General features: G+C 31.0%; 5 protein-coding genes across 6 annotated transcripts; 2 read left to right on the forward strand and 3 right to left on the reverse strand.

The window, feature by feature from the left end:
• Positions 1-389: 389 nt before the first annotated feature.
• On the reverse strand, positions 390-1,886 carry LOC138932388 (coenzyme Q-binding protein COQ10, mitochondrial). Of its 2 annotated transcripts, none has more exons than XM_070294173.1 (3): positions 1,470-1,886; positions 1,162-1,290; positions 390-909 (listed from the first exon to the last, which is right to left on the reverse strand). In XM_070294173.1, exons 1-3 carry the CDS (start codon positions 1,475-1,477, stop codon positions 465-467), a joined length of 582 nt encoding a protein of 193 aa, XP_070150274.1. In that variant the 5' UTR covers positions 1,478-1,886; the 3' UTR covers positions 390-464. The 2 variants fall into 2 exon arrangements, with proteins under 2 accessions (XP_070150274.1, XP_070150275.1); XM_070294174.1 differs by having other exon boundaries at positions 1,162-1,311.
• A 177-nt stretch (positions 1,887-2,063) lies between these two features.
• On the forward strand, positions 2,064-6,762 carry LOC138932186 (sulfhydryl oxidase 2). The gene is made up of 4 exons (XM_070293766.1): positions 2,064-2,278; positions 2,902-3,240; positions 3,482-3,734; positions 3,816-6,762. Exons 2-4 carry the CDS (start codon positions 2,955-2,957, stop codon positions 5,248-5,250), a joined length of 1,974 nt encoding a protein of 657 aa, XP_070149867.1. The 5' UTR covers positions 2,064-2,278; positions 2,902-2,954; the 3' UTR covers positions 5,251-6,762.
• A 149-nt stretch (positions 6,763-6,911) lies between these two features.
• On the reverse strand, positions 6,912-8,308 carry LOC138932188 (probable palmitoyltransferase ZDHHC24). The gene has a single exon (XM_070293769.1). It carries the CDS (start codon positions 8,114-8,116, stop codon positions 7,277-7,279), a length of 840 nt encoding a protein of 279 aa, XP_070149870.1. The 5' UTR covers positions 8,117-8,308; the 3' UTR covers positions 6,912-7,276.
• Lamtor3 (Late endosomal/lysosomal adaptor, MAPK and MTOR activator 3) lies at positions 7,289-11,613 on the forward strand. Its single transcript, XM_070293770.1, has 3 exons — positions 7,289-8,504; positions 9,002-9,229; positions 9,573-11,613. Exons 1-3 carry the CDS (start codon positions 8,496-8,498, stop codon positions 9,708-9,710), a joined length of 375 nt encoding a protein of 124 aa, XP_070149871.1. The 5' UTR covers positions 7,289-8,495; the 3' UTR covers positions 9,711-11,613.
• Positions 10,349-13,235, reverse strand: LOC138932187 (glyoxylate reductase/hydroxypyruvate reductase). Its single transcript, XM_070293768.1, has 7 exons — positions 13,127-13,235; positions 12,865-12,951; positions 12,597-12,727; positions 12,145-12,334; positions 11,785-11,948; positions 11,119-11,409; positions 10,349-10,838 (listed from the first exon to the last, which is right to left on the reverse strand). The coding sequence occupies exons 2-7, from the start codon at positions 12,945-12,947 to the stop codon at positions 10,723-10,725; spliced, it is 975 nt and encodes a 324-aa protein (XP_070149869.1). The 5' UTR covers positions 12,948-12,951; positions 13,127-13,235; the 3' UTR covers positions 10,349-10,722.
• Positions 13,236-13,656: the final 421 nt, after the last annotated feature.

The raw sequence follows: 13,656 nt of genomic DNA on the forward strand, positions 1-13,656 counted from the left end.
CTTTGCACTCTTTTCGCGCCAATTCTTTTATTGCAAATAATTAAAAAATTAATATTTAGATACTACATATTTATATAAATTTTTTGAAATATATTTAAACAAACGTTTTTTTTTGCATCTGTTTATTAAAATACATCTTAAATTGTGTGCAAACAATTTATTATCGAGCTGAGAGTTTCTCTTTGATTACTTTCTACATAAAAGTTTTAAGATTCTCTAATACTTGAAGCGAAATTAATTTTTTGCAAGTTTATTATACAAGTTTAATTAAAAATGCACTTTTCCTTATATGCTTTAATTATAAACATTTAGTTTGTTTACTTTATCGTATCAACTTTTTATCATTAATCTTGACAAATTTACATGTTCTTATTTTAAAGACAGCTTGATAGCAATAAATAAATTTATTAATTCATAAAAACAAATATTATCTATATTCAATTATCTATGTAAATGGGTTCTAATCATCTTTGTAGCTGTACTGTCCTTAAACATGGCTTGCCGTACCTTCTTTCAGCTTCCTCGAGAAAAGCATTCTCCATCTGTCTTACGATCTCATTGAAAAATAGATTTGATAAATGAGAATAAATGGCAGATTTAAATTCAAAAGACAAGGAGAAATCGATCACACATGTTTCGGAATTGTTCTTCAGTCCAGGACTGAAAAGCCACAGAGTATTCAAATGATCGAACAATCTGCCGTCTCTACATTCTGCTTTAACTACTTTTGGATATATCATGGTCACCTTTGAACTATAACTTTCATTTATAGGTGGGAATCCTATTACTAAATTGGCCTTTAGGAAGTCTTCATTTTTTAAAGTAATTTCAGATTTCTTGCAAAAGGGTATAAAGTCCTTGTAACTTCCTACATCAGCAACCACGTAATACATTTTCTCCATTGAAAACCTAAATAATGAATGCTGTATTATATTAATGTCATTTTTAATGGCACAATTTGCATTAAGAATCCAAAACTTAAAATGATATTGATAAGTAAATATGTCAAAATCTCGAATAAATAATTTACAATAAATATGAAACGTGATTTAATATTATTCTTTAGAAAATAGTATAAAAAAATAAAAACAGTAAAAATAAATAGAAATGATGTAAATAGATATGTAAAAGATCTTTATAAAATTTAATACTTTTTCTTACCCTACTAATTTGCGACCTTCATATTCTTTGGTTTTATAATTTGCTCGTGTTCTGTACATTCGCCACAAGCTCCGCTTGGAAGAATCATACTTCCATGGCAATATCAATTGTTTTAGAAAAACTGCATGCCTAAAGTTTTTTTATATACAACTGAATATGTGGAGAGAGAGAGAGAGAATAATAAATCGTTTCAAATTTAATTTAAATTATCAACGTTGTCTAAAAACAAGCATTGTTTTCGACAGAAAAATTTTACTCAAATTGTCACATACAATTTCGTCGAAATAGAATTCCGTGAAATACGTTACCTGCACATGTCGAGTATATAAAATACTCAATTCTGTTGTGATATTTGCATTTAGCTTTGACACATCGAAAGTATAACCTTAAAATCTCCTTATATATATATATTACATAACTCCAATGTTATACCAATGTTTACCTATAATCGTTATTTAATATCTAATTATATATTATGTAATAGTTTTATTTTTCTAATTTATGCATAACAAATCTAATGCCATAAGTGCGTTCCGAAATACTGAAACTTAAATTGCTGATGTATATATATAGGCAAAGGGAAGAGACGGGGGGGGGGGGGATTAGAACAGATCATAGATATATAGACGCAACGGGATACGAGATGCATTCAAATGCGATCTTGTTCGGTTCCTTTCGAATATGTTCGTTTCGGCTCGATAACTTATATCTATGGGCGTATTCAACGGGTTCACAGTTGAACATATCATCTTGTCAACAAGACGTTGATTTATTAGTTCTAAAAGTAAGAACCAATCACGTTCGAATATCGCTAAAGATAAGAACCAATCACATTCGATTGCTATTGAGCGGTTTTCTTCGCTGCACGCGCCTAATTGGTTTAATCTTATTACATCTTACATCTATGCATGGAGCGAATCGTTGAATGTTAGGTTATGTTTAATCATGTCATGAGAAAGATTGGTATCCTGTATATACATAAATCAATGTAAATTAGTAAATTACACTTTTAATGTTGGAAGGGTGGAAGCAACGAGGTTCCACTGTCGTTCAACGTGTCAATCGACTAGGAACGTATACGTCAAAAGATACGAGATAACTCGCGAATCATACGCAGGTATTATTTTGCGTCCGTATTGTATTATTATTGTATTTTTATTATAAATTAAAATTAAATGCACATTATAAAGTAAGATTTACGCGTTATTTACGTGTTATCTGAGAGTAGAGTCTTTTCGCGTAAATCTTAGATTATGCATTTTGAGTAAATATTTTTTCTACTTGTATTTTAAATGATAGAATTATATATTTCAAAATTATCGGCTGTATTCTTTCAATCATAATTATTTCGATCTAATCTAATTTTTAAGGCTTTTCTCTTAGTAAAAATGACAAGAAAGATAATTATTCTTGTGCATTTTTTCAATTTATACTTTTATATTTAAACTTGACATATTGAAATTTCACATAATTACATAAAATCAATTGAAGAATATGATTTTATTTTTTCTTCTGAATTAATTCTTACTTAATTCGTCTGCATTTTCATAGTTATTAATTACTCCAATTCAATTTTTTTATTATTTTATTATTTATTTTTTTTAAGTCAATTGTTAATTAGTTAAACTAATTACTAATTAAAAACTGATTAAAAACATTTTCATGTTAAGTCATGTTAAGAGATATTTAATTAAAATTTACAGTTTAAGATTAATATTTAATTTAGAAAATTAATTACAGAAAAAGAAGAATCTAAAGATTCTAATGTCAATTATCAAAGATATAAAAAGAAGATGGAGCTAGACATAAAAGGGATTGTATTGAAATTGTGGCTATTGAATGCTCTGATGATAAACTGCATTAGCGCAGCAGTACCTCTTAGGGATCATTATCAAAATCTGATGGGCGGTCAAGGCTTATATAATTCCAGCGATGATGTAGTGATTCTTAATGCCACAAACTTCAAAACGAATGTTTATGGCAGCACCAGGAGTTGGCTAGTTGAGTTTTACAACAGTTGGTGTGGCTTTTGTTATAGATTTGCACCAACTTGGAAAGCTCTGGCAAGCGACATTCTTTGTAAGTTTTCTATTGCGAGTTAAGTAAACAGTTAAGGAAAACATTGTCAACTATTCAATAAATTGTATACTTGATAGTGTTTTCGAATTTGACTAGAATAGAAAAGTGTGTCAAAATATTTGCATACAATTCTTTTTTTGTATGTAGTTATAAAATACATTATAATAATTCGAAGAAAAAGATTTAAGAGGTTTTTAAAGATATTCAATAAAATATGAATAAAAAATGTCAAATATTTCAGCTTGGAACGATATCGTCGTAGTTGCGGCGATAGATTGCGCCGACGATGACAACAATCCAATCTGTCGCGATTACGAGATCATGCATTATCCAATGTTGAAATATTTCTCCGTGAATGCGCATCCACCGTCTTTAGGTTTAGTGATAGAAAAGGGGGATAACATCGATTCGGTGAGACATAACTTGATTAGTAGACTTGAGACAGAACAACAGGAAGGACGAGGATCCACATGGCCTAACATCACACCATATAGGTATATTATAAATTTTCCACATCAATTTCCTAGACTTCTCATTCCAACTGCATTGCAAAAGAAGATTTCTATTTATTGCAGAAACGTTGAAATAACGGACATATGGAGAACAACATCCAATAATGTAAAGTATTTCTTTTTTATTTTCGAAAATACGGATTCCAATTTGGGCACGGAGGTCATTCTCGATTTACACAGAATCAGCAGCTTGCAGATACGCAGAGTGACTTCTGATAATGAACTATTATGCGTGATGAATAAGGTTACCAAATTTCCGACTTTGATAGCCTTTGGGCGCAATGAGTCGCAGAAGATTGTTAATGTGAGAGTATCGTCAAGACAGGGAGTGCGACGGGCTATTAAGGATTACGTAATCGCGAGAGGAGTTAACATTGATGAGACAATAGGTACGACGATATCCCACGATATTGCACAAAATGTCGAGAGTACACATCAAACAACAAGCGGGGCGATTGTCAAGTCTCGCGAAGAGCAGGAAGAGGAACAACGTTCGTTGAAAAAGACTGATGATTATCTATACCAACTCGATCTGGAGAACGCATTGCATTATTCTATGAACAACGAGATATCTTTAACCAAATCGATAGACGGTGAAAAAATGGAAGCCTTACGAAAATACATTGCGGTGCTGGCGGCGTATTTTCCTGTACGGCGTAGTAACACGTATTTAGAGGTAATACGCGACGTCATCAAGAGCAGGACTACCATGACCGGCGAAGAATTCAGCCAGTTAGCGAAGACAACGGAGGAAGAGATGTCGCCAGTGTACTGGGGACTGCCTCATCAGTGGATAGGATGCAAGGGTAGCGCGAATTCATATCGGGGATATCCTTGCGGATTGTGGACCATATTTCATATGTTAACCGTGAACTTTGCGTTGAAATCGAATAAAGTTCCTCAGACAAATTTCTCGCAAGATCCTGTGGCAGTGCTGCGAGCGATGCATGGCTATATCGAAACGTTTTTCGGATGTGCTGACTGCGCCGCACATTTCGTGGAGATGGCCGGCAAGAATAAGATATTTGACACGCGTAGCAGAGATGAAGCCGTGCTTTGGCTGTGGCGGGCGCATAATGAAGTAAATGCTCGATTGTCGGGTGATGCTACAGAGGATCCCGAGCACAAAAAAATACAGTATCCCGCGGCTGAACATTGCCCGGCGTGCAGATTCGTTAATGGCAGCTGGAACGAGGAAGAAGTGCTGCAATATTTAAGAATCAAGTATAGTTATAGCAACATCAAATATGACGGGATTAGCGGCTATAATAGCGGTTTCGACTCCATCAACAGTAGCAACAGTTGGAAAATTAGGTTGGGGAGACTCGCCAAGGAGAAACACACCACCGCTTTTGGCTGGGATTTGAATATATTCGACATCAGCATCTGTGTAGTGCTATATGTTACTTCAGCAGCGATACTCATACTAGTATGCATTAAGTTTGCTGTTAAGAGAACTAAAAAAAAGAGCCACATCAATCTATTGCCCAAAGTGTGATCTTCTCTTTCTTATGCACTTTGTGCTACGCATAATCGCCGTCGTGCAACATTCCTGGACCAGTAAGCGTCGTTTTTAGATCATCTCAGTCCTAATTTAAAAAACTGGTAAGTCACAAATTTTCAGGTTGTGATATCATTCAATTATAACGATCATTTTTAAATAGGGTATCAAATTGAGGAAAGTCACAGTAAATAGTAATGAAATAATAATTCTCAAACAAAAATCAAAATAATGCCTCTCATATTAGAAATAATGTTCTTTTTCATGAATTTTGAATAAAATTAAATTGCCACATATGTAATTACAAAATCGATCTTCTTAGTCGTTTTGAACTTAGTAATTTTATAATCTTGTCGTGTCTAGAATGTTTTTTTATTATTGATTTTTACAATTGTTTAACACTTTGCCTTGTGAAAGATATAAGAATATAAAGATACGCCTAATAATACATATAGTCAACGAAGTAAGAATAAATTATAAGTATATATAAATTCTTTTTTAAATATAAAACATGATTATTTAATATTACTATACAGTACATATATTTCCTTGTTTCATGATATATGCTCAAACTAGTCGCCATTAAATAAAGCAGATTTATCTTCCAAAAATTTCCATAAATCTTTCTGATGTCTTTTTGAAAGTGAAAGTGAGACAAAAATAAGAAGAAGTGAGAGAGAATAAAAACATTGTTGGTGTTAAAGTTAGAGCGCTGTCAGATGATCATACAATCTACTGTCATAAAATGAAGTCTTTCATGAAACTAGGAGATCTATATAGAATAATACTCTTGCCATGTTGTTTGGCATACATTTATATAGTATATTTATAATTGTAATTAAAATCACAATATATAAAATGTGAACAGTTCTTTTTGACGCACAATAAATGTGTCGCGACTGAAATGAATCTCTATCGAAATTGTATCGTTACATATTGCAATGTATTATACATATATTAAACCCTAAACAGTATAAAAACAATACAACTGATAATTACTACAAGAAAGAAAAAAAGCCAAATGTAAAGAGATAATTATTTTCCTATTTTATAGTTTGTAGTTTCCAAAAATGTTTGTTTAAAAACCTTCCTTTTATATTTTTTTATAGTTATTTTTATATATTTACATGAAAAATTTTATACTGTTTAGGATAAATCATATTAGATGTTCAAGCAAAGAAAAAAATTGATAACTCATATGTTGATGTGCAATTAAGTATTAAATGTTTAAAATATTGGATTAAAGATTAGTCTGTGACATTTACCATAATTGTATTTGAATAATCACCATAGAGATTGTGTAAAAAAGATATGATTGTGATTCGATATGTCTGTAATATCTGGATGAAAGTCGATCTTCCGTGAATAATATTTCGTTTTGTAAATATAATATAGAATGCCAAGAAGAAATTTCTTCTTTATTATTGATGTATATTATAAGCTATCATCTTTCTTATATAGATTTTTATAATAAAATATAATGTATAATTAAATATATATTCTTACCGTGTTTAAACACATAAGTAATAATCAACATATTACATTTTTGAAATTTTTATTTTCTGAATGTGATTAGAGTTTCCTCTCATCAAATAATAAAATTAGATAATGATTAAGGAAATCAGAAGAAACTTAAAAGTCTTTTATATTCATCTAATTTTTAGAACACACAAGAAGAGAGACAGAGAGAGAGGTACAATATTTATATATAATTACAGATATCAATATAAACATAAAGCTTTAAATGTAGTGTGAAAGAATTGTGTAATGGTCTGTGTGCACAATTTAATAAAATAATATAATACTATCCATTAATTACAGATATAAATTTCTTATTTACAACAGTTATGAATAGTTCAATATTTTGTGTATGATATATAGTTAACAGTATAGCAAGATAACTGGTTATCTTAATTTAAAAATGTGATGTATTCAACTGTTGAATTAATTTTTTCCATCTCAGTAATTGAAGTATCGTTGATATTTTTGTAAAAAATTGTATAGCACTCAATCAAAACGATTCTCAATCTTTCTTTGAACACAGATAATGCCACGAGACTCCATCGTGAGGTAATTGTGATTTAATATAAGGAAGCAACCATGCCAGATACCATTGTTCTCCAAATACCTCTCTGACATTGTCCTTCCAACCCATATCATATGTAAAATCTTTTTTATTGCTTTCATTACCCACAACACCTCTGAGAATCAAATTAAAATGATAAAAGCACAATACTCCGGTGTACAGAGTACCCACTATTGACACAATGTACAGCAACAGGTAGAACTGATCGATGGAACTGTCAAAACCGAAGAAGAAGATTGCCACGGGAAAGACTATCTTAACGATAGACATCGGGAATTCGAAGGATGTTCTGGTCCAGATGAAAAAACTGCTATAGAAGAAGGCATACACCGCGCCGAAGAACAAATACCACAGAAACATGATAAAGTATCTGTGATTGTGGTAGCCCACGCAGCACCCAGTGAACACGCAGTGATGATCCCGCTTCAAGATGCATGTGTCGCAGGTATTGCAGTGCCAGGATCGCGGCGGCGATAAGCACTCACAGATAACACACAGCCTCCACCCATCCACGGCTGCCGCTGTGCTTACAGGCACTATGCATCTCTTGATACTGGTGTCGCACAGTACCGTATACGTGAAATTACCTACAATGTTCAACATGATGAAATTACCGAGGACGAAGTGGAGGGAATACAGTAGAATCTCGTCCTTGTATAATGCCGGTAGCACTATCCATAATCCGAACCAGTACATAAGAGGCACTATAACCAACACGAAGATCATCGACACCAAATCGCCGATAGTACGTGGCCATATCTTTTTTCGAATTATCATCGTTACACATTTGTTTAATTTTAGCTAATTCTTTAATGTTTATACCATTTTAAAAATATGTCATTCGTGCGGAGTTGCGGACAAGAGGTTGTTTTGTTTGCACTTTTTATACTCAAGGTTCGGGCGGTTCGGCCGCCGCGCAACCATAGAAGCCGAGCGCGGCCGAACAAAGCCGAAGATAACCGACGCGACATTAGGCATTCGCCGCTCGCCGCCATGTTCAGGTTTTGGATTTCGGATCCAAGCAACCGTGCATACGATACGGCTATCGATTGCTATCAATATCAAGAGAGAACGGATGATAACGACCGTCGTTGTATGCGTTTAAAGAATTTCGTCGATCAATTGTCATTTAATCCGATCTTGTTTCGTGTAAAAGATGACAGTTGTAAGTTGAATATTTATACATATATTTTTACAGAGAAAAGTGTTCTCTTGCGTTTGAGGTTATGTGTTTTTGTTTCAAATTGTGTAAATAAAAAATACACATTTTTCTACAACATCGACGAAAATTTTTATTATTTCTTAATATAATACGATAAAGAAAGAAGTTTTGATCTCGAGATTATACATGTGTGAAACAAATTAATAAATATTCAATAATTTTTTTATCGTAGTTTTATAGTAAAAATAAAGTGTACTTTTATTTTTTCTTATTTTTTTTCCTCGTACGAAAGTATTAAGATGGAATTGGAAAATCCATTCTTTATGCGAAATGTTTCGTATTACATTTTTTTTTCTTATGTATATTTTTACACAATTTGGAATATCTATTCGTTAACATTTTCTTTACTTGACATTGATCCATTGATGTAATGATTGACACAAGTTACATATGACAATTATCAAATTCTACAAATTATTTGAACATTTTCATGTTTTTAGGAATTGAAAAAGTTTCTTTATGAATTATTAAGCAATGTGGAAGGTCTGCATAGCATATTAATTACAGACAGAGATGGAGTACCTGTCATATCCGTAGCCAATGAAAAAGCACCAGAATTAGCTACAAGAGCTAGTTTCTTATCTACTTTTGGAATGGCTACAGACCAAGGAAGTAAATTGGGTCTTGGAAAGAACAAAACTATTATGTGCATGTATAGTAATTACCAGGTAAATATGTACATATACAATGATTATAGAAATTATAAACATATTTTTATGCTCATATATTAATTTTGCTTCAAAACAATCAGAAAAAATTATCACATTAAAAGAATAATTATTATTAGATATATTAGTGGAAATAGTTTATATTATTTGACAAAATAACACAAATAACAAATATTTTATTCATATAATTAATAATTGGAAATAGAGATGTGTAGAAATATTTATAGCTAAATTATATAAATTATTCTGTGAATTATTTTTATAAACAATTTTGTTTTATATAATTTTTTAATTATCATTTGGAATTCGAAAAATTAAGGAATTTCTTTTAATCAATTCTCAGGTAATCCAGATGAATAAATTACCATTGGTTGTTAGTTTTATTGCTAGTCACAATTGCAACACTGGTCATATATTATCGTTGGAAAATAAGATCGATCCTATTCTATGTAGTTTAAAAAATGCAGTAGTAGAAGCCTGATGGTTACCTGTTGTCCATTATGGGTGATAAATGTTGAACATGGATTTTAAATCTGTGGACTGTTGCAAATTGTCAGTAAACAGTGTTGATATTATATTAATCAGTTTTTTCAAGGATAATAGGTCTATTGAAAACATATTTTATATGTGAGAGAGAAAGAAATAACAGATTATTGTGTGTATATATATAATATTTTAAAGTAAAACATTATACTACAGAAAAGTTCTTTTGGAAGACTTTAGAGATACTTTTAAAATGTTAAAATGTTAATTTATTCAAAGAAAATACTACACACTTTTTTTCTTCCCAATAAAATTATGTTACTTACTACACTTGTCAATTCATGGCATTAAATAACTTAATAAGAAATAATCAAATAAAACATTGTTAGGAAGAATTTTCTGAAAATTAAAAGATTTGAAGAAAGTAATAAGTTTGAGAAAGTCTTTATAAACTTCAAGAAACATTTAAATATATAGCAGTAATAGTATATACAATTTTCGAGAAAATCCTACACAGCATCTTCTATAGAATCATTCCAATGTAATAATGAACTAAATAATTGAATTTAATAAGAGATGTCTAAGAATATTTGGATAATGCATTGTATATCAATAAAAGTATTTACTTAACCTAGATAGTGTAGTTAATGATTATAATCAGATTGCGATTAAGATTTATTACATTTGTGCAATTTAAATATAAGAAGAATCATGGAGATTATTATTAATCTTTGATTGATTAACCATCATGTGGATATCGGATCTATTTGGACCAATGTACTATCTCACTTTTATTTGTTGAATATAGGTACATATTTGTTATATTTTTGACGAAAGAAAAAGTATAGACAAAGTATAAAATTATATTTGTTACATAAGCATTAGAAATGTTTTAGATATACATTACCTTTACCTGTATTTATTTTGTTATGGAAAAAGTCCGACTCAGTATCTGTCAGACAAGAGTTAAATTATATATGTAGGCAAAATTATACAAGGAAAATGATTTATTATAAGGAATAAACTAAAGGCTTGCCCTCAAGACCATTAATAATGTTCTGTGCTGCAATTATCGACATGTCGTTGCGGGTCTTCATTGTTGCGCTGCCCAAATGTGGTATAATTTCTGGAATTAAACAAAAACTGTTAATATATGATATACTATATATGTATAAATTATAATAGATGGTATATAAGAATTATATAATTTTATATCATATTACATCGATTACGAAATTATAGGATCTTTTAAAACTTATCTGAAATATTCCTTGATTTTTCAAATGTGTGATATCTTAGCATTTTATCCCTCTTTAATAGTTTAAGCCGTTATTTTAACGATCTCATAATAATCGATCAATTAAAAAAACAAAGAATCAGTGAAAAAGAAAGGATAAAATAATTACCGGCATTAGGTAGCTTAAAAAGTTCGTGATCCGGTGGTAGCGGTTCCGGATCAGTAACATCCAATCCGGCAGCGAATATCTTCTTATCACGAAGGGCTTTTACAAGCGAATCGGTATTGACAATTTGGCCGCGAGCTATGTTCACGAAGATGGCTGTTTTTTTCATTTTATCGAAAGCACTATCGTTGAAAAGTCCTCTGGTTTCGTTGTTCAGGGGAGCCGCGATTACGAGGAAGTCGCTCTTCTCCAAAAGATCGTCGAAAGATACAAATGTTGCCCCAAGTTCATCACCTGCGAATTATGTTATTATTTATTTTAAACATAAGATGGTAAAAGGTTTAAAGGTTCCTCTAAATAACATTTTTATAAATTTATATTCTCGAATAAACGACGAAGAGATTTTCATTAAACAATAATAACTATTGAAGATTTATACAATTATTCGATGATTTATTATTGAAAATCTATTTAATTTACGTAGATAATTAGCGTAAATCCTTGAATGTATCTTTATATAAATCTTTTACGATAGATATAAAATAGAATTGTTGAAAAACATAGAATATGTTATAATTGAAGTTCTTGTAGATATCGGATAAAAAATATAGATATGTGGGACATCGATTATAACTGGCTTTTGGAGTGCGTGTGTGTATATATGTTTACCTGCTTTCTTGCGCGAATGTCCGGTATAGATAAAGCGTTCTACTTCGAATGTCATTAATCGTTTAACGATCGCTTGACCAATATTTCCCAAACCAAAGATGCCGACAGTCGAGCCTCGTAAATCGTGTCCCAGCAACCATTGTGGTCCGCTTTGTACTTGATTCCTTAATTAGATTATCATACACATCTATTAGCGCGTTATATAATTTTTAATTTTACAGAAAATGTTTGAAAATACAATTTTAAAATTTAAATTAAACAATAAATCAAACTTTCTATCGAATTTTTCATGTAGAGAGATTTCGATGTCAATTATAAATTATAAGATAATAATATATAAAATGAAAAAATATTAATCACTGTTCCAGCATCATGCGACCCTCGTGGGCGCGTCTCGCTGCAGATAATATTAAAAGCACAGCTATCTCCGCAACTGCAGCCGATGCCACCATTGGCGTGTAGCCGACCTTGATTCCTCTCCTTTTAATTTCTGGGACATCCATGTGATCGTAACCGGCTGACATTGTTGATACGACTTTTAAGTTTGGGCCTGAAAAATGTTGGAGAATCAAATATATCCATTAATTTCTAGCTCGATAAAATCTCGAATTAATTAATTTGATTTGCTTTTCTTTCAACGATGATTAGCTCGTATTTGTTTATATCCGGGATGTTTCTGGAAATTTCCATTAAACTTTACTTTCATAGTTAAATTTGAAGTTGATTTCCGCTTTGTGAAAATTTAAATGGATATATTCAAAATCGGCTGCATAAGAACTGTGATTGCGCGAGAAAGATAAAATTGGATTTACCGGCAACATCAAGGAATTCACTGTCGAATTTATTTTTGTCAACAAGAAAAATAGCATCGTATCCCATAGGTAGAGCCTCTAACATTTGTTCTCGAGTGTTTACGATATTTGGCATAATAGTGACATTGCATCTATATCAACAAAAATAAATGATATATACATAAAATAAATGATATATATAAATGATATATATATGTCACACACATTATAGATTTATAATTTATATATATATATATAATAAACATTTTATAAATTTATTCAAACTTACTTTGTTTGAAGCAAATCGATACCGGGTGTCGGCGTTTCACTACTAGTAACCAAAACATGATGCGGTAGAGCCGATAAACTCATCGCGCTATTTTGAGATTATTAGAAAAATTATTTAAATATAAATTCAAAATTAAGGTCATACATATACAGAGATATTACAAGAATATATAAAAATAATTTCTCGACAATGAAAGTAGCGCGACAATTGATATAAAGTTTTTTTTTTTATATCTTTAGTAATATCGGAAAATTGAGCTCACCAAAGTTGTAAAGATTTCAATAGCTGTATAAAATTTAGCGAACAGTTATCTCTACTATACGTGTATGCTTTCACCACCAATGTATTACTGATACTTGGTCCGATAACGTGCCGAGTTCTTATTATCTTGTGCGATAAAAAAGACTGAATGAATCAGCATAAACCAGTTTGCAAAGGTAATATATACATAGAGATAAGATATACATTTTATGTTATGTTAAATATATATTTACTTACAATACATATATACGTTGAATTAACCGTAAATAGCATATGAAACCCTACCTGTATATAAAAATAATGTCAATGTCAAATGCAAATGGAATTTAAAAAAAGATGATAAAAATAAAACGTTTTGTATGTTCATTAAAATATTAAATATCGCGCGAGATATTTAGCGCTATTTATTTATATATCCAAAAATTTGTCAAACGTTTCGATTGGTTAGCGAATAGGGAATTACTAGAATTCTTGATAGAAGCTTGAGAAATTCTCTATTCGATAGCCAATCGATGTGTACGATAACTTTTT

The sequence above is a fragment of the Polyergus mexicanus genome, unplaced genomic scaffold (assembly GCF_030449975.1).
Source record: "Polyergus mexicanus isolate NDT 795.1 unplaced genomic scaffold, iyPolMexi1.0 SCAF_4, whole genome shotgun sequence".
NCBI classification, from domain to species: Eukaryota; Metazoa; Arthropoda; class Insecta; order Hymenoptera; family Formicidae; genus Polyergus; species Polyergus mexicanus.

Bases quoted from the DNA above. Each gene is read 5' to 3' on its own strand.
- LOC138932388 (XM_070294173.1), bottom strand. The intron at 910-1,161 runs GTAAGAAAAAGT...TTCATTATTTAG, and splicing joins GAAGGTCGCAAATTAGTAGG to GTTTTCAATGGAGAAAATGT.
- LOC138932188 (XM_070293769.1), bottom strand. From the start codon at position 8,116: ATGATAATTCGAAAAAAGATATGGCCACGTACTATCGGCGATTTGGTG.
- LOC138932187 (XM_070293768.1), bottom strand. From the start codon at position 12,947: ATGAGTTTATCGGCTCTACCGCATCATGTTTTGGTTACTAGTAGTGAA. The intron at 12,728-12,864 runs GTAAGTTTGAAT...TTGTTGATATAG, and splicing joins ATCGATTTGCTTCAAACAAA to ATGCAATGTCACTATTATGC. The intron at 11,949-12,144 runs GTGATTAATATT...AATCTAATTAAG, and splicing joins GGTCGCATGATGCTGGAACA to GAATCAAGTACAAAGCGGAC.
- Lamtor3 (XM_070293770.1), top strand. The intron at 9,230-9,572 runs GTAAATATGTAC...ATCAATTCTCAG, and splicing joins GCATGTATAGTAATTACCAG to GTAATCCAGATGAATAAATT.
- LOC138932186 (XM_070293766.1), top strand. From the start codon at position 2,955: ATGGAGCTAGACATAAAAGGGATTGTATTGAAATTGTGGCTATTGAAT. The intron at 3,241-3,481 runs GTAAGTTTTCTA...CAAATATTTCAG, and splicing joins TCTGGCAAGCGACATTCTTT to CTTGGAACGATATCGTCGTA. The intron at 3,735-3,815 runs GTATATTATAAA...TATTTATTGCAG, and splicing joins CCTAACATCACACCATATAG to AAACGTTGAAATAACGGACA.